Genomic DNA, 25916 nt, shown 5'->3' with positions numbered 1-25916 from the left:
GCGCCGGTCCGGGAGCGCCACTCGAGGCCGTATTTATGCCGGAGCCCCCCCGGCGCGGCGGTCGGGACGGGACGGGACGGGACGGGACGGGGCGGGGCACGACGGGGCGGGGAGGGGGCCGCGGCCGCCGGAGCCGCGGGGGGGCGGTGGGGCGCGGTGTCCGCGGGCGCGGGGCGCCGTTGCGGCGCTCGGGCTGTGGCAGAGCTAACGCCGGCCGCTGCCGCCGCTCCGCCGCGCGGCTGTCGTCTTTTTTTTTTTTTCCCTTTTTTTTCCCTTTTTTTTTTCGCTTTAAGCTGCCCGCCCTGCCCAGCCACTCAGGGAAAGCAGGGCTCCCCGACGCCCGGGGGTGCCGGCAGCCGCCGGCCGCTTGCCCCGGGGGACAGCGGTGCTCCCCGCTTCTCCCGCACGCGCCGGCGGGGCCGCGCTCTCGTGCCGGGCGGCACGCGTGGTGCAGCGCGTTTCCCTGCGCGTCCCGGCCGGTGGTCGGCGGCGGTGCGCACTTCGCCCCCGGGCAGGGCAGGGCAGGGCAGCGGCAGCGGCTCCGCTGGTTTCTCCCGGGGAAGAAACCCCCAGCCCCGGGACAGGTTTGTCCGCGCCGGCCGCGGCTCTGCGGCCACAGGGTAACTACTGGGAGGGGGGGGAGCGCGTTCGTGAGGGCGGACGGTGCGGGCGGCACCTCAGGGCGGCGGCGAGGCGCCGGGGCCGGGCGTCGGCCACGCAGGGCCCGGGGACACCGCGGAGAGCCGGGGCCGTGCCCGACCCGCGGGGGCAGCGGGTGCGACGGGAGAGGCAGGACGGAAAGGTCGTGGCCGGGGGGAGGCGGCGGGGCGGCCGCGCTCAAAATGGCGGCCGCCTGGTGGCGCTGCGCTGGGCGGGAGGCGGCGGCGTGACGTGGCCGCCTCTAGAGGGGGGCCGCGCTCCGCCGCGCTCCGCCGCGCTCTGCCGCCCGGGCCGCCCTGGGCCGGGGGTTCCCTCCGTCACCTCAGCGCCGTGAGCGGGGGCTGCGGGCTGGGGCCGGTATTTTCCCGCAGGAGGGCGAGGGGCCGCCGGGTCGCCGGGACAGGGAGGTGAGGGAGGGAGGGAGCGGGCCCATCCAGGAGAGCCGTTACTCTGGAGCAAAGGTTTTCCGCTCTCACCTGCGGAAAAAAATTTCCCAGCAGAAAAAGTGGATGTGTCTGCGGCTCGTTGAAGTGTGTTAGCCTTTTCCTCAGGAATCAGGGTGTCCCTGCCCACGTCTGACCCAGGTATAGGTCAGAGATAACTACCGAGGATGGAAAATGTTCAACAAGACTCAAGTGCAGTTATTGAAATTATTTGACCTCAGAGCAGAAAGAAGTTGTGTGGGAGGGTGAGGTCTGGAGCGGCTGAGACACCCAGCTAGTGCCTGAGCAAGCTGCAACCACATTTATCACAGGAAGTATTTGATTCCTCCAATAAAGCAATGCAGTAATGGTTTAGTAATGATGTACCGGAGGAGGCCTGAGTTACGTTCAGCTATCACTTCAGCAAATGACTCTTTTTCACGTGAGCTATGATGTGTAAGTGTGCATTTCAGGTTCCTCTTTCAACTCCAGCCTCTGTTTACCTTTATTCTGAAATCTTTGAAGAGATTGACTTCACCTTGTGAAGTAGCATTTTGCTGCATGTGTAGCTGCACTGCAGTTGGATTGCTTGTGCAATAAGAATTTGTTGTTTCAGGTAACTAGCAGTGGCAGAATTTTGGACCTTGGAGAAATGGGATGGTTTTTGGTAACATCTCTCAAAGGTGCTAGAGTTTTTACTCTGTTTTTGGAATATCATTTGAGATGAGAAATTCGGTTCTTTTTCCAATATGGAAGCACTTCAGCAATTCAACTGTGTGATTTCATTGACTTCATGATTAAAATAGTTATGGGTATTTTTAATGTACCATGAGCTAAAAATTAATCTCCATTCTGCAGTTATAAATGTTGGTGAAATTTCAACTCATTCAAAATCAAAGGCAAAGCTCTGTCTTCAGTGGGGCAAAGGGCTGGCTGAGAGAATCTGGAAGGGTAAAAAACATCCATCAGTGATCTAGTCCCCTGTCCCTGTGCCTATGACTTCTCAGAGGGGCTATCATGATGGTGGCTTCTTTTGTTGTTACATGATTTGGTTTTTGCAAAAATTCCTAATCTGCAGTTGCCATTTTCTACTTATTTAAATGTCCTTGAGTACAGACAAAGATAAGAACTGTTAGTCACATTCTGTCATTATCCCCAAAAGATAAAATTTTTATTTAAAGAAAAAAGTATATGTTTTGGACTCTGTACAAGTTTGTTCTTTCACCGCATCCAATGCTGAAAAGTGATATGTCCCAAGGAGCTCAGCTATTGACCACCCTTACACATTTAGAAGTGTATCTCCCAGCTGTTTCTGAGAGGCAGAGTAGCAAACTTGTGGAAACACTTCACTGTTATTACAGAGTTCCTTTGATCCAGAAGGAATGAATAATTTTTTTTTTAAATCTTTATCCAACAGTTAAAAAAGTAAAAATAAATTGTATTCAAAATAGGGCTAGGTATACAATAATGCATAATAAGTATAACTGTGAAATAGTTGTATGCTGTAACAACTGAATATGTAAATTGGGATATCAAGGCTTGGTGCTGGCTGTGTGACCCACTCAGACACTTAAACTCTCTCCAGATCATTGGTTTCATTTGTGGAAAAGGTAATTTTACCTAATATTTAGCCAGTTTTGTAGTGTATTCTGCAACTGTGTGTTTCTAGGTTATGTTTGATCCCAGGAAAAGGCATGCTGGGACTTGTGCGCATAGTGGTTACCTTGGGTAAAGTGGTAACAAATGGTGGGACTTGGACAAGCAATACAAGGAGACTACCAGTAATTGCCCATTAACGTGCTTAAGTGTGTGAATTTACCTAAGTGAAAAAGTCAGGAGAAGGCCGTGACCAGATGCTGAATTCTGCTCAGAGTGATCTTCCAGTGAAGGTGCCCTTGAGGACTCCTTCCCTGCTGCTGCCCCCAGAACTAATATTCACTTTCCAGTATTATTCCCAAAGATGAGTTTGTCCAGAAAGATGTTGCCTTGTATGGTGGGGCCTGAAAAAAATGTCCTTGCAAAGAACAAATCCTGAGGTGCTCTTCTCAGTTTTGTGTGGCCATAGTGGAGAGGATGAAGGACAGCATGATCTCCACCTAGAGACTTTAAGTTAATTCCTCACTGTAAGAGTAGGCAGCAGCAAGGGCCCTTTCCGTGCAACCATAGGTAGTGCTTATGGCAAGCATTTAGAAGTATGCCCTTGTTAATACCTGTTTGGAAGCCTCTGTGGCTGTAATTCATAATTTCAGTAAAGATTAGGTCTCTCCAGGGCTTCCAGTTTAGATGCTGTATTTAGGGTACTGGTGCTGCTATAGCTATTCTGAGCTGCCCCAGAGTGAGTGTTTGGGCATTGCTTTGGAAGTACAGATACAGGAGTGTGTGTATGAACAAGCATTCAGCAGAGAAAGAGAATTTGTAAAGTTGGCCTTATACCTGTTCCACATTCATCCTTCATCTCCTTTTTTTCAGGGTGTGATTGAAAAGAAGCTGGGAAGGCAGAGGCAGATTGTACGTCCTCTGCTGAGAAGCATGGACAGACCCATCCTATATACAATGGACAGGTATTGTTAACAAAGTTTGAGATCATATTCACAAGCATATGTGCCCCCTCAGCAGAAACATCATGTGGACAAGGAGAGCTTGTTATCTACATTAACTGATTTCTTTTCTTTTTCAGAAAATAGAGACTGGGAAAATAGCCAATTGTGTGTTTATCTAAAATTAAGAATTGTCTCTTCAGAAAAAGGGTCCAGAATGCGTTTTGGAAAAGGGAGAGAGAAAGACCTAAAATCTGAGAATGTGTGGATACATTTGGCTACAAAGATGAGTATGAGAAGAGTCTCTGAGAAACAGACATGGCAGTATTTCAGGGAAAAAGAAGAGGCAAGTAAGTCTGGCTTTGAAAAATTTAAATGTTGGGCTTTGTTATGTTGGAATTCATTTAAGGTAAAAGATGGTCTTAAGTGCTGGAAACTGTGGAGGAGGCTGTACCTAAATTTCATAATGTCACCAGCTCTTAAAGGAGAAGACCATTGTAGAAGTAGGTCAAGCATTACCAGTAGTATTTGAAGTGGTTTTATATGGCACTAGTTTATAATTCAGTTAGTAGCTTTGCTCTGTTCATACTTAGTGAGCTATATTTTAAGAGGGGGGTGGATTCCATTGCTCTTATTCATACTGAGTTGCAGTCAGTGCAACTAATTGTTGAATAAGGTATGCTCAGCCTGAAGATGGGTGATGGAATCCAGCCCAGATGTAAATATCTTTTAAACTACTGCTGTATTAGAGAGCAGCCATCTCAACATAGGCAAATCTAGCATGTTGCTAAAAGTGCTTCAAGCCATTCTTGTAGCACACTGCAGTATTTTTACAGATGAACACAGGGGTTGTTTTAAAGTGATTCCCCCCCCTCCCCCCCAAAGTTGAATCATAGTAGCAGAAAGATTGGGAAAGCATCTATTGCCTGTCCTGTGTTACAACACCAACATGAAGTAGATGGGGTTTTTTTTCCAGAAATGGCTACTTAACTGCAGCTGTGTATAAAAGTCAGAGTTTACTGACAGTGTTTCATTGTGCAGTGTTATCATCTTAATGAAGTTTTCTGACATTTATTTTCATTCTGTGGTCTACTCTTCCATCTTGTGCAACTTTCTTAGTAGAAAAGTACTGGTGCAGTTTTGTATACATATGCAAAATCTCTTGGAGAAGAATACTAGCATGCCTATGTGGTAAATTGAGGAATACAACATAGATGCAAAGTGCCGTTTTTAACATTGAACTGAATTTATTTTCAAGCATAATAGGAATATCGCTTACAGTATTACATAAAAGTGTAAGACAGTCTTTCAATGAAGCAAACCCCAACTGCATAAAAGATGCATATAATGACCAAAAACCCCTAGCTGCAGGCAGCTGATCTAGCCAGTCGCTCTTCTTAGGTGACCTTAGTAGCCAGCGTACAGAAAGAGAGGCAGTCTTGTAGGAGATGAATGGAAGGAATTTGGACACCTCTGAACTTTAACCAAGCTGGCTAAAGTAAAGGCCTTGGGTGGGGTGGTGCTAATAGCCCCCCTAATTGAACACTGCCTTAACTGAAATGCAAAACTAATGAGTGGCCACTCTTTATGTTGCAATTGTAGTTAAGCATGCTGCATTTTTACTAGGATCTTATTCCTCTACTGAGGACCAAGATAGGGAATACAAGAAATAGCAGTAGTACCATAGTGTTGTGGTTTAACCTGGCAGGCAGCTAAACACCACACAGCCATTTGCTCACTCCCCCCCAGTGAGATGGGGGAGAGAATTAAAAAAAAAAAGTAAAACTCATGGGTTGAGATAAAGACAATTTAATATGACAGAAAAGAAATGGAAAATAATAATAATGATAAAAGAATATACAAAAGAAGTGATGCACAATGCAGTTGCTCACCACCCACTGACCAATGCCCAGCCAGTTCCCAAGCAGCAGACCCCCAGCCAGCTTTTCCCCTAGTTTATATGCTGAGCATGATGTCATATGGTGTGGAGTATCCCTGGAGTCAGCTGTCCCAGCCATGTCCCCTCCCAACTTCTTGTGCACCCCCAGCCTACTCACTGGTGGGGTGGGGTGAGAAGCAGAAAAGGCCTTGACTCTGTGTAAGCACTGCTCAGATGTAACTAAAACATCAGCGTGTTATCAACATTATTCTCATCCTAAATCCAAAACACAGCACTATACCAGCTACTGGAAAGAAAATTAACTCTATCCCAGCTGAAACCAGGACACATAGTAATACCATAATTTAGCCAGCTGAAATAGGGGTCTGTGTGGTAATTAAAGCAACCACCCTAGGTTAGGTCTGGACAGAGCCCTAGAGCTACTGTCTTCAGTGACATTTGCAAAATACGCACTAGAACCTGTGAATATCACATCTAATGAGAACCCCTAATTTATCTCTCATCTGCTTTCTGAGGATGAGAAAAGCCAACTAGGCAAATAATTGTGGAGAAAACCAGCACATTGTCCTATTCCCACTGTTGAGGAAACGTTTGCATCCTTCATCTTGGAGAAGTATACCACTAGAAATAGCTGGGTGATAAGTATATGAATTAGACTACTTATTTAAATTGCTACCATGATAGAAATAAGACAAGAAAATTTTGTTTTAAAACAAGTCTTTTCAAAAAGTTCATTGTTAGTATACTTGTTGGTAATGCAAAATATCTGTTAGTAACATAAAATATCTAATAATATAAAACTAAATCTTTGTATTTTCTGCCACATAGAAGTTTCCTTGTACTAAAGTTGCATTTTAGTTTTTTTTTATTAAAAGTTATAGATACCATTAAAAATAATTTGCTCTAACTAATCCTATTAATCATTTAAGACAGAAAAGAGGCTTAAAAGCCTTTGGCTTGTAGGAATTGCATAGATAAAAGTGTGACTAATGCTGACAACCTAGGTAACTAGCAACCTTGCTATCATTTAAACAAAATAATGGCATGGGCTGGATTTTTGAGCTGCGGCTCAACAGAGGACAAGGGGACAGGGTGTAAAGCAGGAGGAGTGATACAGCATCATGTCTCCTGAGTTCTGGTCTCAAGGCCACCCTCCATACAGGTTTGCCTTAGGAACTGCCCCGTAGCTGCAAGAGCCACAGCATTAAAGTCCCTCCCTGCCCTGCTTCACTTTTGCTCCTGTCCCATCGTTACACTGTGGCAGCGTGGTAGTGCAGTGTATGGTTGCATATATTGGCCCTATGCCATTTCTGTGCTGGGAAGATTCTCTCTGGGGTCGCTTCGGACCCTCTGCAGCTCCTGTACACTGCTGGAGAGGTGGGCAGGGGCTGCAGTGCTGACTAGGCTCTGGCTCTATGCCTGTTCTGAACTCTTTCTGCAACCGGTCCATAAAGTAATCCCCAAGACTGTTTCTGCCATCTTGGGAACAGTCAAGCCTGCGAGCATTGGTCAGTAGATCTCCCATCAGCTTGATCTTCCGGATTTTGGGCCCGATAAATTGTTTCTTGATAGTGCTTGCACTATGAGGGTCTGCATTTTCAATACTCAGGGCATAAAGCTCTTCAAAATATCGTATCATAGTTTTCCACTGTACCATTGCTACTTCCAGGGCCTTCATCAGACCGACTGCGTACTCACAGTTTGGTTTCTAAAAACAAAGACAGAATTACATTTACTCAGAAGAACAGCTCATCTTACTGTATTCATTGATGGTTTCCCACAACTTACCTGGCACTCTAAACAAGATGTGCTAGGATTTTGCAACAACTCCTTCTAGTTTGGAGCATCGTTGTTTTTTGCAGAGTTGGATGGCTGTAAACATACAGAAGTGGCAGAACGCAAGCACTTTTTCAAGGAATGGAGATTTAGATAGCAGCAGCTATGCCTGAGGAGCATTCTTACACCGGGAAACCCTATCATAGAATGGTTTAGGTTGGAAGGGACCTTAAAGATCATCTAGTTCCAACCCCCCTGCCATGGGCAGGGACACCTCCCACTAGACCAGGTTGCTGAAAGCCCCATCCAACCTGGCCTTGAACACTTCCAGGGAGGGGGCATCCACAACTTCTCTGGGCAACCTGTTCCAGTGTCTCACCACCCTCACAGTAAAGAATTTCTTCCTAATATCTAATCCAAATCTACCCTCTTTCAGTTTAAAACCGATACCCCTCATCCTATCACTAGACTCCCTGATAAAGAGTCTCTTCCCACCTTTCCTCTAGGCCCCCTTTAACTACTGGAAGGCCGCTATAAGGTCTTCCCTGATTCAAACTGAATATTTAGAAAGTTTTTCAAGATGGCCTTTTTATTTTTACTTTCTACAGGTTAACAACTGCTATGATAGGCTAAAGAAGAGCATTCTGTATTAACTATTTACAGAATACTAATTTGGTAGACGAGAATCAGCCCCTTGGTCTTTAACAAATGAGGTGGGATTTTTTTCCTGGTAACTTTGAGTTATTCCTTTGTACCTGTGCAAGCCTGAGTCAGATCTCTACTTCAAATTCTATCTTGAGCTGTGCTCCAACAGATCAACTACTGCCCCAAGATGGATGTTTCTCCTACCTCCTTCCTTACCACCTTTCTTAGGTGCTAATGGCTTCTAGGCTTCTATTTAGTTTCAATGTGAAGGAGACAAGTGGGCTGTTTCAGCACAGTTTAAGGAGATTCTCATAATCCATTACAGCACACTGGAAACAGCAGTCTCCAGCTGAGTGAAAAAGGGGACCACTGTTCATATTCTTTTGGGCTAGAAAGAAATCGCGTAGAGTTAGGCCTGTATGTCTGACAGTTTCTAGGCATCACAATCAAGAACAAGACTATGTACACTAATATGACAGGGAAATTATATCTGGAAATCTAATAGCGGATGAATGCAGAGATCTGAAGTACCAACAATATAATGCAAGTTTAAAGTAATTACTGCGGATTGCAACTGCTTGAAAGCTGCTTTTCTACTACCCACCTGGATGGTTTTAGAACAGTAATGGCCTCCTCTTTCTTGCTGATACTTCATCAAAGCCTCTGCAGCTTTTCTCTCTTCCAGAGCTTGATGCAAGAAGAACTTTGAAACATTTGGTAGAGCGACATGCGACTGATCAAAATATTCACCCTAAGCACACAAAAAACAAGTGTTAAAATTTGCTGGACATGGGACTCGCAGCAGAACATGGCTTTATCAGAACTCGGGAGACCCTTCCAATGGAAGCTGTTCTACCAGTACAATCACTCTGAAGACCTTAATCTAAATTTCTGCAATAAATGAAGTAAGTAGTTACGGTCTTAAATGAAAAATCTCTATACTTCTACTAAAACTCCTTCTGTCCTCTAATACTGGACAGGTAACTGTAGTATTGATGTTCTCTCTCAGTAGCAGTCAGAGATCCTCAGAATATTTTACTTATGAGTGGTTGGGGGGGTGTTGTGGTTTTTTTGTGTTGTTGTTGTGTTGTGTGTGGGTTTTGGGGTTTTTTTTTGTTTTGCTTTTTAAACATAGTCCCAGCACAGGGGGCATAAGATTTATCCCTTCAGGTCAGCATTGCAGTGAAAAGTTAGCTTTCAAAGGTATATGAGAAAGATGAGGCAAATACCAAAAAGAGAACAAGCACAACTTTGCATCTATTTATCAGCTTCCTTATGGATAATGTTATTCCAAAATAAAGAATACTGCTACTGAACTATACTGTATACACCTTTAATATTGTATGTAGCTCATGCTTAGGAATACTTCAGAAGTATTACAACCCTACTAAACCCACTGCAAACCTTGTGCTGTTCTATATGGGCAAGTAACAACTTTAACCACTTAACTATGCTAATAGATCTATCAGCTCTTACATTAGAAGAAGTTTATCCATGGTATTGCTGTCCCATAAAGAGAATGTATTAGAGACAGGTAGCGAAGGAGAGCCACCAGGTTATACTAGTTTCAACATTGGCTCTGCACGGCTCTGATGTTGAGGAGAGTGAGAGGCAGCAGCTGGGAATATGCCAAGAACCAAATTCAGGGAGCTACAGTGTCCTGATCTGCTGGTTCCCTAAACACACCTATGCAATACAGCACAGCTTTTGTCTCTTGGACATACTCTGGATTGGAGTACTGCATATCAAGCTGTTGGCTTGTAGCCTGCCTAGGAGAGGTGAGGAACAAGTATGTGCATTTCATAAGTTTTTCTGCTTCTTATTGTCTTCCCTGCTTTCATCTATTACCCTGCTTAAATATGAAATACTTGTGTTTCATCTATGTTGCTCTGTTTAGAAAAAATGCGGAAAAGTTATATGCACAATACAAGTATATGTTTTTCTCATATATTTTTATGGCCATCTGGGATACCCCAAACCTGTGAAATACATACATATGTGTGACCATAAGCCATTCAAGAGAAAGTATGTACTGGAATGTTTTATTAAGAACATTCATTGCAATATTTGCATAATCCTTTTCCTGAAGTCACTCATTCATGTTTCTGTTGACAGAAAAGTCAAGATTCAGTGTTTTATAACCAGTTCCCCAGTGCAAGTGTGCTGCATGACTTCATGTAGAGCACAAGTTACCACACCTGCTTAACTGTTAAGGTAAATCTTTTATGTCAAACATTAACTATTTAAGATGTTCACATTTCTAGGTTTGATTTATCCACAGTCAATTTCTAATTGAGCTTTCTCCATCCCACCCAGCTACCAATCACTAGTATAATTTGAATCCACATGCTTAACAAGTAGAGGTTTTACTGCATACACTAAATTTTTATTGGACTAATACTTGACACCAGGCTTGATCAAAGGATCTTGGGGATACATTGAATATAGTTTGTGTTGCTTCTCGGTGGATGCTTGGCATCAGAAGGGATAGCATTGATAATTTTTTTTTTTATTTTAATGGCTTTGTTAAAACATATGTTACCTTAATATCTGGTATGTAGCCCGACACAGTTTTGGTATGCACGTTACACAGTATCAGAGATAACTTTTTAAAAAATTCATGTCCAACGTTCCTGCTTGTGGACCAAAAGCTCTAAGCCGACAGCAATGTTCACAAACTGTTATTTCACCAGTTAACCACACGACTATTTCATGTACAAAGTTTGGGGAAAAACCACCGAAGAGTTATAATTCAAGGTTGTTAGCATTCCCTGTTCCTGTCCTTCTTTCCACAGGCATGATTCTCTGTGTGCATTACCCAAAAATACACGAGTGCTTGATTCATCACTCGCTTGTTCCAGACTTTCGTCGTTGTTTTTCTAGCCATGTCAGCGGCCACCCCGGGGTAAGTGCACAGGCAGCAGCGCAGACCCAGAGCCGGCGGGCGGCTGTGACAGGAGTGCTGCTGCGCTGCAGGGTCCGGGTGCGCAGAGAGCCCCCAAATCCCGCTGGGTCAAGTAACGGGGCAGGCACCGCTCTTCCGTCTCCGCCCGTCTTTGAAACCCTCCTGAACCCCCGACAGCGCCGGCGGGACCTGCCCCGGCCCCCTCCTCACCCCGCCGCCCGGTGGCTGCACGCGCAGGGCGAGGGGGGACCCCCGCTGCGCCCTCGGCCGCCTCCCGGGGCCTCCCCGCCCGGTCCCGGCCGGCTGCCTTACCAGCGCCTGCAGGCAGTAGGCGAGCTCCAGCAGGGCGCCGGTGACACCGCAGAGGCCTTCCTCCACGACGGGCGGGAAGCTCTGCCTCACGCGGCTGCCGGGCAGCGGGCGGTGCGCCGGGCAGGCGGGCAGCGTGACGCGGGGCCGCTTGGAGCGCGGCTCGGCCATGGCGGGCGCCGCCATAGGGCAGCCGCGCCGCCCCGCCGCGCCGCCTGATATAGCCCGGGCACCTGGGACACACCTTGCCGCGCACGGCGGCGCCGGGCCGCCCCCTCCCCGCCTCCCTCCCGGCCCTAGCCGACGGGAGGTGCGTGGGGCTGCCCGCCCTTGCCGCCGCCGGGGGAGGGGTGGGCCGCGGCGGCCGGGCGAGCGCCGCCATTTCGTGAGTGCCCGTGGGCAGGCGCCCGGGGAGCCTGGTCCGTCTCGGCGATCTCCGCTGCAGCCCGGCCTGCGCGGCGAATAGCCGGCGGGGCGCGAGTCGGCAGGTGCCGGGCCGGCCCACGGCAGCCCACGAAGCGGTGCGGCACCTCGCCCCTCAGCCCCAGCGCACGTCCCCTCTGCCAGGCGTCGGTTGCCAGGGCGGGAAGCTCCGACCGGTGACTCGTCATTTCTAAAGCTTATTTGAGGGACGGTAGCCAGGGACGCCCACACTTTCAGTAGTGAGTGATGTGCGAAAGCGCAGCGTGGCAGAGTCGAGGCCGGAGCAGCTGATGGTAGCTTGGAGTCAGATGCAGTCATGGGGAGGGAGCAATCTGTGAAAAAATCCTGGGAACTTAACAGTGTGTCTATATATGGCTTGGCTACAGGGTAAATCCTTTATCTGCTTTGATTTAGTGCTGAAAATGTGTCGAACTGGTCCTATCTAGGCAGATTAAACCACCGTCAGTTTTGTAGTGGTAACTTAATAATCCTCAGTTTGTACAATAACTTCAAAACACAGGTTTCTGACTTTTTCAGCTGCTTTACCGTATGGACAGAGCTCTGCATGTTACTGCTTGAGCATTTATTTACCTTTAATAGATTCAAGCCAGTGGAGTGGAAGTACGAGTAATCTCAACACCCTTCAAATTTGATAATTTTCTGTTCGGTGACTTTCTGTTTAGTAAGCTTAATGTTACATGCCGTTCTGTGGAATGTTTTTCTAGCAGATCACCCCACTCGCCCACAAACCCAGGATGCTAACGGCAGAATCGTTATTCCATTGCGCATTTTAATTGTAATTGGATCTGACTACTTAGAGCAGAGCACACATCGTCTGAGAGTAGTCACGTAAAGATGTGAGAAAGTTGCTCATGAGAAATTTACGTACTTCAAGTTCGGCGCCTCCATCTCCTATGCTATTCAGCCCTCTTTGTTTGCTGTAATTGTCCATTTTTTCATTTTTCTGATTCTTCGTGCTGTAGTTAAGTTAAATTAGAAGTTTCAGCAAATAAAATGTAAAACAGTGTGCTAAGTTCCCATTTAAAAAAAATATTTAAGCATATGCTTATTTTAAGCATTTGAGTAAAACTGTATGTGAGTAAGGTATGCCTGCAATGTTTGTAAGTAAGTACCTAAATTCATAAGTTACAATATATTCATTGACAAGACAATTCAACAATATATGACCTTGTTCTGAAGTTCTCAATAAGGGTCCTCTTTTTTGCTGGGGCACTAGGACCTTTGCCGGGAAGATGTACTTCTGGCAGTTACCTTTTAGCTTCCTCCATTCTAACTGTCTTTGTTCTAGCCAGTAAAATAGTTGCCAGTGTTTTATTATTCCAGAATAATCCTTTGAGTGCCTCAGAAGAGGAAGAGCGAGTGTGGTGTCTGTGTGTGTGTATGCATTGACATCCTAATCTAAATAGACTACTTGATGACCTCCTTTCTGTGGACAGTCCAAATAATTTGAAGTGTGAAATAGCAATAGAAAGCAAGTTAGCTAGTGTCTCTGTGGAAAAGTTTATAGTTGTATTTTGTTAGGTGGGCATTCGTGACAATAATTTCTGAGCATATCAGCGTAGAGATGCTTGTATCTGTATTAGTGGACTTCTGGTCCCTTGGAAGTCAGTATTAAGTTATCCTATTTCAGTGATGGAGAACTAAGATGCAAAGACATTTCTTAAGGCCACCAGTGATGTATGGGGCTGATCTGAAAACTGACTCTAAATGTTCTTAATCTCCCTACGTTCTTTAACCCCTCTTTTTATGAGAACACCGTTCAATTTATTTTGCTTTGTGCTTCATAGAACTAAAGGAAATACATATCATTTGTACTGTAATCAAATGTATTGTGGAAAAATTCCATTACAAAGTAATGTAGGCATTCTTGCTACATAGGATGAAGTGGTATCACATGCTGGTCGCATCTGGACTGAGGAAAGTCTCATCTGTTCCAAAAACTTGTGATCTCAAGTCTTGGTTTGCAAGAAATGCTGTGTCCTGGGGAACAAGCACTTTGTTCAGTTTCTTAGTTATAACATTTCAACATGGCATGGAGTAAGTGCAGCTGCCTTCTATCAGGTAGTGTTGCTTTTAAGAAAGGTTGTTTTTTTTCCTACCTGCCCTAAACTGAAGGGGAAAGTCTTGCATCTCTCCCAAACTGTATGCTTTAGGGAAGTTATTGCTCACTTGGGGTAACCATGTGACTTTGATACAATGAGTGAATCTGGGTTAGATCCTTATTCTCACTAAATCCTGAAGTATGAAGGTACTTTACAGATTTCCTCAATGAACTGATGCTGGGGTGAAGAGGGTTGGACACTGAGTGATCTTGACCGAGGGAAAGCAAGAGCAGAGAGTTATGTGCAAGTTGTTGCAAAAAGGGTTGGCGACATCTGTAAATAGGGTTGGTGACAGGATTGACCCTGTTTATTCCCATAATCTAGGATTATTTAAATGCATAATGTTAGGCACATGCCTTGATGAAATAAGTCTTTATTAATTTTTATGATTTGGCATGATTTTGGTACAACACATTTTAGAGAGTGTTGAAAGTGTATGGCAGAGTGGGAAGCCAAACAACCACAGCATGGTATACAGAACTGCAATTAAAATTCCAGCAAAATAAGCTTTCTTACACACACACCCACATGCACACCCCCCGCCCCCACCATGCACTCCCCCCCCCTTCTTTTTATTCTTTGGGAGAGTGCAGCAGAGAGGACTGTTACTGTCAGTGGGCTTTAGCAATCATCTGAAAATATCCTTCCTGCTGAGACTACTTTGCAAATATATAGTTGTATCTGGCCATTTTCTACCTTGATTCTCTCTCATTTAAAGCTAGGCTCTTTAAAAGCAGCACTTTGTAATCTGGAGTTGATATTTGTTCTTTAACCACAGGTAGCAAGAGTTGTGGCTGTCGCTTCTATCCAGCTACCATCTGTTAGCTTCTTTCTAGCTGTGACAGATTTTTCATGTGCTTTGCAAATAGTGTATTTAATGCTGCCAAGCTTTTTTCTTACGTGATCATTCAGTGCCCATCAATAGCTGTGATGAAAACAGAGGGCTAGGTGAGGAAAAAGTAATAAATAAATAAATGTATGATATGTATGCCTGAATTAGCCTTCTTCATTCACGATTTTGTTTCATAATTAACTTAAAACCTAAGCTCTCTGGCAGGAAATGGAGAATGATTCATACGAACACCCGTGAATTCACAATTGCTTGTATTGGACTTGAAGTCACTTAAGCCGTTTATCTGTATGCTCTTCCATTCTCAACAGGTGCTTCATTTCACTATTTTATCTGATCCCACTCTTTTTTATTTCCTTTTTCCATGGAGGAAAAGCCAGCAAGACTTCTGAGTTGTTTTGTTGCCTTTTTGCACTGTATGACTCATAAAGTTAAAAAAGCAGCCTGAAATTTGGGACGTTACTACTTAAGTAAGCATAGAAAAGTAACTTCTTTTGACTGTCTCACAGTAAAAGTAGTCATCAGCAAAACATGAGATGGCCCTGGAGTGACAATAGCACTGTGACCAGGCTGTGAGGCAGACAGTCTGGAAAATGCTTTTTGTCTGTATGTTACTGAGCAAATGGGAAGGTCCAGTTTGTTGTAGTGCTGTGAAATCAGCATGTTTTAGTGATACAAGAGAAGGATTTCCCAAAAGTAAAAGTTAAAGCCTAGTCCCTTTGAAGTCAGAGTCTTGGATCTTGTTGGTATCAAACAGAGCAGACAAGAGCCTATTATTTGGGCTTATAGGTACTGAAAGTTACTATACAGTGCCGTATCTACACGTATTTTATATGTATTCAGTTTACTAAAATGAGGTACCACAATGAAATCCTGTTTGTGAAATACTTGGATTGATTTTGGTTTTTGAAGTAATTTTTGAAGTGCCTTTTTTTGGCACTCGCCTCAAATACTCCAAAGCTTAGTTTTCCATTGCTTTCCTTTTCTAGAGAGTAAAAAGATTTTCTTCCTCTCATTGATATTTTTGTATTTGCAAAACATCCATTACTGCAGTGTTTAAAGCCAGTTGAGATGTTTGAGGATGTTCTTCAGTTGTACGGGAAACAGCCATGTCTTTTTTGCCTTCATTCAGTTTTCTCACTTTGCATCAGTAGAGTGATAAAATTGCGACACTTTGCGCCTCTGATATAACTTTTATCTTGGGCAGTTCAGTTCCGTAGGCTTCCTTGGCACAAGTCTGCATAGCACAGATATTGAGAAGTTGGCTTATTTGTCTTTCTTCTTTTGCAGTGAAGTTCTTCCTTGAGGAACTTCCCAAACACTGAATAATATAAACCATTGTGATATATAGAGAATTCTTCGAAACTTTACTGATTGAAATCTGTCCTTCAAACAGAATATGCCCACAGCCCGTGGGCATGTCTGTGCTGTGTCTAAAACAAACATAGAAGACAAGTTCATAAGAGTTTCTGAAATACAAGCAAAGCTTATCTTTAACCTTGTGTCACAGAACAGGTATAGAAGGGTTTCCTAATTCATGCTATTTTCTTCTTTGCAGTGTTTAAATTAGATTATCGGTAATTAATGCTTGCTTTTACCATGGGACCCTTCCAGTAGCAGAGAGTTTGCTTCAGGTAGCGCAGTGAGGAGACAGGCAGCCTCATCTCCTTCTTGGCAGGGTGCTGCAGGAGCCCAGAGAGGCCCAGTGCCCTGCAGTGCAGCAGGTTGCTGCCACGGCCACTGTGGCTGATGCTCAGAGCTGCCCTGTGACTTTGGTGTTCAGGGCACATCCTGCCTGCATAGCACCTGCCGTCACCCTCCTGCTGGTCCCCAGGCACCCCTCCCTTCTTCTGTCTCTCCCTGTAGGCTCTTTCCAGCTGCTGCCACAACCACAGTGCTCAGGCAGACTCATCCTCTCCTTCTGTTCCCACCCTCCCTTGTGTGTGGGCCCCTGAGAAAGCTCCATGCCAACAGCAGGTTTGGGGTCTGTGTGTGTGTGTGAGCTCTGCAGTCAAGCCTAGAAGATACAACTGCATCTCAACTAACTGCATAGGTAGACTCTTGGCTGTGACTGTTGTCCTGCCTCAACCTGGTTTATGTTTGACACCTTCAGCTATCCTGTTGCATCTCAAGTCAAGCTGCGTATGGCTGTGTTTGAGTGTGTGTGACTGTGTACATGTGCGTAGACTTCTTAATGCTGGGGCTGCAGGTAAAACTGCACTGCAGCCACTAACAGCTTGTGTCTAGGAGCTGTATATCACTATTTCCAATGCAATTTTAAATGTTGACGATTCATCTACACTGAGTTGTACTCCCCTAGTCTTTTCTCCTTGTATTTACAAAATTGTTAGGTGTGCCAAACAGGCTTCTCAGCTCATCTGTGTCTTTAAGAGCCCTGCCTCTGCCAGCACTCAGGAAGCCCGCGGTTTGGCTTGGGCAGAGAGGCAGCAAGGAGAGCTGGAGTCCTGGGGGCTGTCTGTGCTCTGGGCCTCTCTGCCTGGTGGCTGCAGAGGGCTGGCAGCCAGGCTAAGCAAGCTTCAGTCTAGTCAGCAGCATGATACTTGGCCCTTCAATCTCCATTTCTTCTTTTATAAATACACTTAAGCTGTAAGTGGACTATTAATTTCAAGTGGTACTGGCTGATACTACCCACTTGATTTTTTTAAAGAGGCTGTGCTTAGGAGTAAGTTAGAATAAATCGGCAGGGTTCATCTGCCTTTGAGATTTTGCAACTGTTATTTCAAGACACATTTAAAAAAGCATAGGGTAGCAAACTTAACGCTCATCCTTGCAATTTGTCCATGGCGCATTGTAAGTCCAGTCACTTATTGAAGGTTGAAGCCACTGAGTCTCAGCACTGGAGCAAATTTAAGGGGATTCTGTGGAATTTCTGAAAACATGTGGTGCACCCCAGGCAACATGTTACATAAGGTGGTTGTGCAATCCCAAACTGCCTGAAGTCTGTCATAATTAGTATACCTTGCCTTTCTGTTCTACCTTCCTTTCCAGAGCTGTGGATAAGAATCTGTACTTACTTCTGGACAAAAGAGAAAATAAGACTTGACACGTTGAAAAAGGCAGTGCCTTTTTTTGTACAGTCTGTGCCATCTGAAATCAGTGGCTGCAGGTAATGCCTTCCAGGCAGTGTAAACTTTGGTAGGTGCACTCTGCGCTCCAGATGGCCCTTGAGGGAGCATCAGACCTACCTCTTCAAGGTGAGCATGAGCAGATGCACTCTGTACGTACTCAGAATAGTTGGGCTAGCAGAAGTAAACTATGGGCAAGGGATGAAGGTCAAGAAACCATTTATTGTCTTGCTGCTGTGTGCTACCGATAATCAATGTTCATAGAGTCCCTGCTAGTACCAAGAACACCTGCTTCTGAAGTACAGGTACTCCTGGGAGTTAAATGGTTTGGCTGATGCCACTTGCTACTTGGCTTAAGAGAGAAGAAATTAAAGCCACAGATGTGGTGAGAGGTGTGCAAAATGTTTGCAGGTGAAGAGAAAATTATTCTAAATGTTTTAGCTTTCGTATTCACCAAGAAGTAACCAATGAACCCTTTTCACAGTTTTTGTTTGAAAAATAATCCTTTCAAAGTTTAAGTGAAACTGCTTGAGAAAAAAATATGAAAAGGTTCTTTATTTGAAACTTTAATGTGAACATTCATCAACTAAATGTTTTAAATTTTGTCTTAATATGGATTCAGTGGTGGCAAATCAGACAAAACAGAAGTGGATAATTTCACTCAAATATCATAGACCTTAGAGGCTATGCTAAATTCCAGTGAAGTTCCAATTCCAATTCCTCTTCTCGTTCCAGTCACAAATGCCCTTTATTGCTGCTTTCTGCTCAAAACACCTCCTTTAGGCCATCTACATATTATCCTTCATAGTGTAAGTGTCGTGATTCCCTAGGTTATCTCTTTCCCTATCATTTTCTGCCTAATTCCATTTTAATGGCTTTAAATACATTATAAAAATCATATAACGGTAGGTGTTAGATTGTAGTCTGTTTGTGGCAGTATGTCCCAGGCAAAGTATTTTATGCCAGTTTGCAAGGATCACACGAATTGTTTTCAATTTCAGTCTTTATGCAGAGCACTTGTTGAGTTGGGAAATCTCCTGATTTCATTGGAATTACGAGGTGTAACTCACAGTGTGTTTGGCTCCTATCACTTAAGGCAGTCATCATCATTAATTGATAATCTTGGGAAGCTATTTATTCTGGTCTTTAGGACACAGTGGCATTACTCACAGTGATGCAGTGAAATGCTTTACTTTTTGATTTTTAAACCACTAGCTCCAGTTGCTATCTTTTTTAGAATTTAGAAATTACTGTGCTGAGTATTTACAAATTTCACAGAACGTTTTGTTCTCTGATTTAAAGCCTGCATACCAAGTGTCTGCCTGGGGCAAAGACAAAAAAAGTTAGCTTTGATACTCCAAAACTGGTTGAATAAATCCTGTGCAGCTGGCCTGCGTGAAATGTGCCCAGTGACAGCAAGCCGCAGACAGGATTCAGAGGGTTAGGAAGAGCTCTGTGCCTGTCGGATGCTAGGAGTGTTTTATTGCTTTTGCTGTGAAGGGCAGTAACATATAGGTATCCATACTGCTTGGTATTAAGTGTGCAAAGTGGTGATTGCCATGTGGTTCCCTCAGGCATATATGTGGACAAAACTGATGCATAAGTGTGCAATATTGCCTTCTTTGTATGCTTATACATGCTTTGATGTTTTCCAAATTTGGAACTGTGGCTAAAGCCTCAAAGGGAATCTGTGAGTCTGTAGCAGCTGAGAATACGTTTCTAGCACTGGACGTTCCTGTGTGATTGTGTGAATATTTCTTCATTGGTGAGGGACTGGCTTTGTCTAGCTTGTACTGCAATGTTTGTGAAGGGAAATTCTCGGAGACTTATTTCAATGGGCAGGCCAACACAGTACAATTTATATTTGTGTGTACTTGTGGATGAGATGCCAGTAACTGTTACGGATTGGAGACTGTTTTTTCTGCCTGTGCTATTCTCACCACCAGCTCTGCTCCTTCAACTGTCTCCGCTTTGCTTCTTTTTGTAATATAATCCAGCTGAGACATGGTCCCAAGGGGAAAGTGACTTAAACGAATCTAAATCTGCGAAAGTCATGAATTAAAAGATGTACAGTTCAGGAAAATACATTTTGGAATACAAAGTTATGAAAGCTGTGACTGGTTCATGTGAGAAGCTTGTAGCAAGGTCATGTTTCCCTCCAATAGTGCATCAACAGGAATTTGGAAAGCCTGCTTTTACTCATGTTGTGTGAGCAGAGTGCTTTTGGCAGTTGTCTGCAGTGCTGCCTTTGTGAATCCAGCTCCATTGCCAGGCTCCGGAGAACTTCCAGGTTCTCTAGAAACAGGCACAAGAGTAACTGCAAGGAGTGAGACCAGATCTGCAGAACTGACCTTTGGAGCTCAGAGTGGCAGGACTCAGAAAAGAAAAAACCTAAAGGCTTTCATTAATACAAGCATTTATCAATAATACACTAAGAGGGACTTAAAAAAGAGATTCGTATGCATTGGGTCGTGAACCAACTTCTAGCAAAATGAGATAAGAAGAAAATTTTCCTTGGAGCCAATTTGGCCAATAACTGTTTCTGGCAGGTTTTTTTGTGTTCTTCCCATGTCATTTTGTAGTGGCCGTACATTGAAATAATGCACTGGGCTATGTGGATCACTGGCCTGAGCAAGTGCATGGCAATTCTTACAATGCCTGTGCTGAAAGACTTCTCTTAGGGGCCTTGACGGGGTTTGATTTGATTTTTTCCAGAATGGGATCGCCTTTGTTCCTGTTGATGCATGCTCATGATCTGGTCTTCAGGACTCAAACAGGACTGAGGGACATAACTTGTCAGGCAACAGTAAGATTGTGTTACCTATGTAGAGGAGGATGGTGAAGTCTGGTATATGTACCTTGTGACTTTCAGCTGTTTGGTCTGAAGCAAGGGACAGGAAGGTTTATTTTCTGTTTTTAAAGGAAGATCGGTGCAGAGCAAAGAGAGGAGGTGAAAAATCCTTAGGAAAACAAAAAAGAGAAGCAGCACTGAGAGTGGGCCAAATCTTTTAACGGTGTATACAAGCATTACTCATATAACTTCAAGTGAGTACGTGCTTTAACTGAGCATGTACCAGCTGAGGACTTGGCCCATAATGTCCTTTATAAAGCTCTGATTCCTCCCCAAATAGTTTTTCCCTCCCTCTTCAAAGAGGCACCTGTTGTTGGTGGAGTTGGTGATGATACTGGATTAGTGCACATGCAGTCAGCCTCCTCGGCCTCGGCCCTTTGGACCCAAAATGAACTCCAGCTGCTGTTGCCCAGAGCAGGTGCTTCATCCAGCCCTAGCAGCTGTTTGAATGTACACTGTCATGGCCAAGAGGAGGGGGTAGGTCCCCTGAAGTACCCAGAGGAAGAGCTGATCAGCAGGAAGGAAGGAAAAGGGAGTGTGCCACAGAGACCTGATTTTTGTACCCAGCAGTTAGCAGACAAAAGTTGTTCTAGCATTTCCTTGTGGAAATGGGAAATAGCGGCTGTCACTCTGCATCCACTGAGCCTGCACAGCACCGTGATGGATGATGGTTCCCAAAATGAGGCTGAGGGACCACTAAAGACCAGCAGGGCCATGACAAATGATTGATCTCTAAACTGCCAAACTTGTATTGTCAGTTGAAGATATGATACAGGTACATGGCAGTGTGTGAGAAATTTTGAGGGTTGTAGTGTTTCACAGTTGTTTGGTGTTTGGAGTCGTTGGTTTAAAGCTCCAGTGAGCGGCCTGGCAAAAGTGAGATTAGGCGCAGAACCGTGTACAGGCTAATAGTCTGCTACATATGATAGTTTGGGCTTCACACTCACACTGCCAAAGCCAGCAGCCAGGGAAGAAAACAAAAGCAGAGATAATCTGGGGTTATGAAGCAGCCACAGGGGACAGTGTCAGGGAAATGGAGGGTGGGGAGACAATGTGGGGGTATATAGAGATGTGGATGGTGCGGAGGTGGCAACCAGAGTTTGAGGAGGGGGCACAGATAGCCCATGTCAGAGGTAAAGCAGCAGCAACCCTGGGTTAGAGTGAAGGGGACAGAACAAGGAGGCATGTTTCTTGGGGTAAGGGCATCATGGCCTTCAAAGGGAAGAAGGCAGCTTAGAGTAAGGGCAACCCAGACAGCAGGAGGCTACTCTAGGAGTGTATTGCAGAGCAGGAAGTCTTATAGCGTAAGCTTTTCAAAGTTGTTCTCGTTACTGGCCCACAACCAGCCCCTTCTAAGTCCCTTCGAGCCTGCCTTCAACTTATTCCCCTTGGACTGTTCTCACAGACCGGAGAGAGGTCTCTGTGCAGTCCTGTGCTCTCTGATTATTCACATGCTGCTAGCGACAGCCCTCCTGGCCTCCTTTCCATGATTGTGCACTGGTCCCTCTTTTGGCTGTGCCTGCATATGGCACTGTCAGCATTACCACCAAATTTAATGTGACTCCTTAGGTTCCTCTTCTCTTACCTATATTCACTAAAGTTACCAGAGTCCTTCCAGTTTCTCTGATAACCTGCATGTCCACTTTGTATCCCTGCCCTGTGCATGGTTTTGGTCATATCCCATCAGCCAGGTTTTTCATTCTGTGTATCTTTGCTGATTACTCAACCAAGTTCCCACTGAACTTCCATAAGGAGGGGTAAATGCTAAGCAAGGACATTTCGCTGTGTAGCTATAAAAGGATTATTCAGGCCATATTTCATTACAGCATGGCCTAAGAGCAGGAGAAAAACATGAATATTGGAGGCCTCTCTTTGTCAGGAAATGGGATTTCCGCAGGTGCTCAGTTACAAATGCTCTGCATGCTTCTAAGGCTTGGCACATGGCATTGCTAAATCCTGATTCAGGATGCAAGAATGTCTCATGACCCCTGCCATGTAAACTGGTGTCTGGCCATGTTTGGAAATCGGCCGTCAATGATGACAGTAGATGAGTATGGGTGAAATGAGAAGCTTGGCTTCAGCACTAAGCAAGACTTGTTAAACATTGTCAATACAGATGTCCAATTCATATTTTGAATAATGAATATTGTGATCTTTTCTGTAGCAAGTGGTAAGAAGCTGGATCGTCTTTCTTCATCTCCTTGCTGCCTTCCCAGGATCTGAAAGTGGAACAAAGTATTTCATCCCTTTACAGAATTAGGTAAGATTGGTAACCATAGTTCTTGTACAGAATTACATAGAAATACTTTTTATTGTATATTACATAGAAATACTTTTTATTGAGGGAAATTTTTTCCATTTTGGTTTATCCTATTCTTGGATTGGTCGGGTTATCAAGCTGACTTCAGTTGTTCATTCTTTCAGATGAAAAACTACTCCTGCTGGTACAGGCCTGTACAATTTCTGTCCCAGTGTAGCTCTTCCATCAGGTATTCCTCCTATTTGTATTGCTTCTACATGAAAATAAAGGAATTAGAGAAATAGCATCAGAAACTCTACATGAATGAAATTCTCAAGGCTGTTAAGGAAATAGATGCATTAGAATAGGGGGTTTCTGTGCTCACATCCCTTGGATATGTCACTGTTATACATGGAAATAAACATCACACATGACTATTAAAAGTGCGTGATGTACATCTGTGTGAGGGGAAGACATCCTCTGATGTACTCCTGGTTAGCGTCCCTATGTTTTTGCCACTTTCAGTAAATTAGAGTTCACTCGTGCTGCTGTGGGTTTAACAGCAATAGTTCCCCACTGTCTCCTTATCTGCCTGGTAGCATGGCTGGGTGATACACACACCTATTGCTGCTTCGCTGGCGATGAACTGGCAGGTGTTGCCCTGCCTTCTTCCTCTGTAGTTCTCTTCCTCAGCTTCCTTGCACTGTGGTATCACTCAAGAAAAATGGAAGTGCAACTTTCTACTCCTTTTGTAGAAAGTAAATTTTTGTAGAAAGTAAAAACGGAGAGTAGTAAATTTTTTTTTAAAAACAAACCAAATGCCGTTCTCAGAGTGGCCCGAGATCTGTATTTAATTGTGGCAGCACATTTAGTTTTGTTTTCCAGAGATTTTTAACCACCTACATGTGGATAAGAATTTTTTGAAGCACCTGTCTCTTGCTAATGTACACGTAGGTACCAAGGAGCTTTGCGGATTTAAGCCATTCCCAAAAGGTGTGTGGCAATGTCCAATGTGTTGCCTGGTGAGGAACAACAGAGTGAAGCACTTCGGGTGTAGTAAGTTATAACTTACTAATTGTGGATTAAGACTAAGGAAATAAAGAGCTTTTTAACAGGGCTTCATGTTTTGGGGATCTGGAGAACAGAGGGTTTTACTTTGTATGAGGCCCATGTTATGCTGTGCAGGAATTCCCAATTCAGGGTCAAAAATACTGAAGGCGCCCTTTTACCATACAGCCGACAATTAGCTTGCTGCCAGTAGGAAAAACAATCATTAAGTGGTGAGTGAAAGTAGCGTCAGAAACGGACCTTGACAGAGTGGTAACATGCAGTTAGAGCGAGTGACATTCTTCACACCTGCTGTGGTGCATAACAGTAGCTGGCTGACTTAACCCGTGGCACTACAAGCAGAGCATTGTGCTGTGACACAGCCTGGACAGCGATTGAATTACACACCGATTAGGTCTTCGGCTTCTCTCTGTCAGTGTGGACAATGAAGAATCAGAGAAGTGGACATGAGAGCTTTAGCAGGCCTTGTGCTCTCGAACGGAGGAGGATTAGTTTGTAAATGGTAAATTGTGTTGGGGCCAAGAGTCGTAAAACTGAGCTTTTGCCCTTCTGCTTCCTCAAAGGCAGAGGCTTTGCAGAAAACCCATTCTCCCCCCTACTTCTACCGACTGCTGTGATCAGGGGAGGGGTGGACATGTGGAATCTGCTCCTCCTTTTCTCTGCCAAAGAAGGAAGAAGACACTGGTGCATTTGTACAAATTTTGCCCCTCACTATCTCTTACTATCTTTTCTTAGAAAGGGCATGAGATTAAATTAATCAGTCTTCTGCCATTTCCACAGGGATGCGGATTTGCCTTCTCACTAAGTGCTGCTGGCTGGTTCACTGACTGGTAGAGGGTGTCTCTAAGACCTGATTTGACCTGAAGCATACACTTTCTCAGGAGGTCTGCAGCAGGGCTGAAGAATTGCAAATGTTGCATCCTTTCCCTCCTGCTGTCTGCTTCCACATGACTGCAGTGCCTGTGCTGTGCTCTCAGCTCACTCAGCCTGAAACGCTCCTTGTGATGGAGGTTTGTACTGAGCTGGTACACAGCGGACTTTGCTTTTGGTGGCAGTATCCCCTGTTGCCATGGTGTTCACAGAGAAGATGGGTTTATCCTTGCCTTTATTCCACTGGGACCAGCTGCTCTACACAGAGGAACCAAAAGTGGCAAATCTTCTATATCCTTTTTCAATTTTCAGTTGAAGGTCTACATCACATGAACTTCTTGGGTTTTTGGAGAAGTAAAGCTTTTTTTTTAAAAACCAAACCACATTGAACCCAAGTTGGAGAAACGACTACACTGTGTGGCTGACACAGTGCATGGGAGTACAAAGCATTCCCATTCCATCCACTTGCACATGGTCTTGCACATCCACTCCCTGTACATATTAAATGTGGTAGCTGTTAGGTATGAGCGTAGACCCAGAGATGGGCAGGACTAGTTTGCCATGCAAACATTTATCTGATGACCCCATCCTATTTTCTAGAACCAAAGATTTCACTGTGATAAAGTGGACATCTTAAAGCATTGTAGGAGACAGGGAGATGTAACTGCACTTAACCTGAGCTTGGCTTAGGCATATCTCATATCTTAGAGTTTGCCAGTAAATAACAAAGTATATGATCAGTGGAAATATGACCTTCTTCATCTGTAACTACAAAAAAGAAAAGGACAGTCTTGAAAATCCAGCAATCTTTCATATCATCTTAAGGCATGTTGACCCTGAATCGTCACAGTGAAATTCAGCATGGATGCTCCTATTAGTGATCTGAGAATACAGATGTGGTTGAATACATGGAAAACTGTATCTTGTTCCAGTTATCTTTATTACTGTAATAAATGATACTAACTCTCTCTCCCTACAGACTTTATCTCATTTGTTTATAGTGTTGGCATTTATTTTGTTTTGAGCTGGGAAGCAATGCATACCTAGATACTATAGGATTGTAAGAGGCTTTATGAGTATACCATTTAAAAAGAATTGCTTGTGCTCTGGTTACTAGTTTGAACTGAGAAAACATATTTCATACTCCTGAAAGCAGTAGCAGATTTGCTATAATACGCCAGTTCAGAGTAATTTGCTCATAAACTATCAATTCCAGAAAACTCCCAAATCTCTTGGACCTATTTTCTCTAAT

At 44.3% G+C, this 25916-nt stretch overlaps 1 protein-coding gene and 1 long non-coding RNA gene across 2 annotated transcripts; one reads left to right on the top strand and one right to left on the bottom strand.

Moving 5' to 3' along the window:
• Positions 1–4851: 4851 nt before the first annotated feature.
• On the bottom strand, positions 4852–11895 carry LOC142410190 (uncharacterized). Its single transcript, XM_075502251.1, has 3 exons — positions 11158–11895; positions 8545–8691; positions 4852–7227 (listed from the first exon to the last, which is right to left on the bottom strand). Exons 1-3 carry the CDS (start codon positions 11893–11895, stop codon positions 6724–6726), a joined length of 1389 nt encoding a protein of 462 aa, XP_075358366.1. The 3' UTR covers positions 4852–6723.
• On the top strand, positions 10754–25634 carry LOC142410192 (uncharacterized). Its single transcript, XR_012775867.1, has 4 exons — positions 10754–10845; positions 20352–20442; positions 22656–22747; positions 24575–25634. It is a non-coding gene; the product is annotated as an uncharacterized LOC142410192 (long non-coding RNA).
• The last annotated feature ends 282 nt before the right edge of the window (positions 25635–25916 follow it).

Source organism: Mycteria americana, chromosome 5 (assembly GCF_035582795.1).
Source record: "Mycteria americana isolate JAX WOST 10 ecotype Jacksonville Zoo and Gardens chromosome 5, USCA_MyAme_1.0, whole genome shotgun sequence".
Taxonomy (NCBI): domain Eukaryota; kingdom Metazoa; phylum Chordata; class Aves; order Ciconiiformes; family Ciconiidae; genus Mycteria; species Mycteria americana.
Note: the sequence above shows the minus strand (reverse complement) of the source record. Positions and strands in the feature narration are given on the sequence as shown.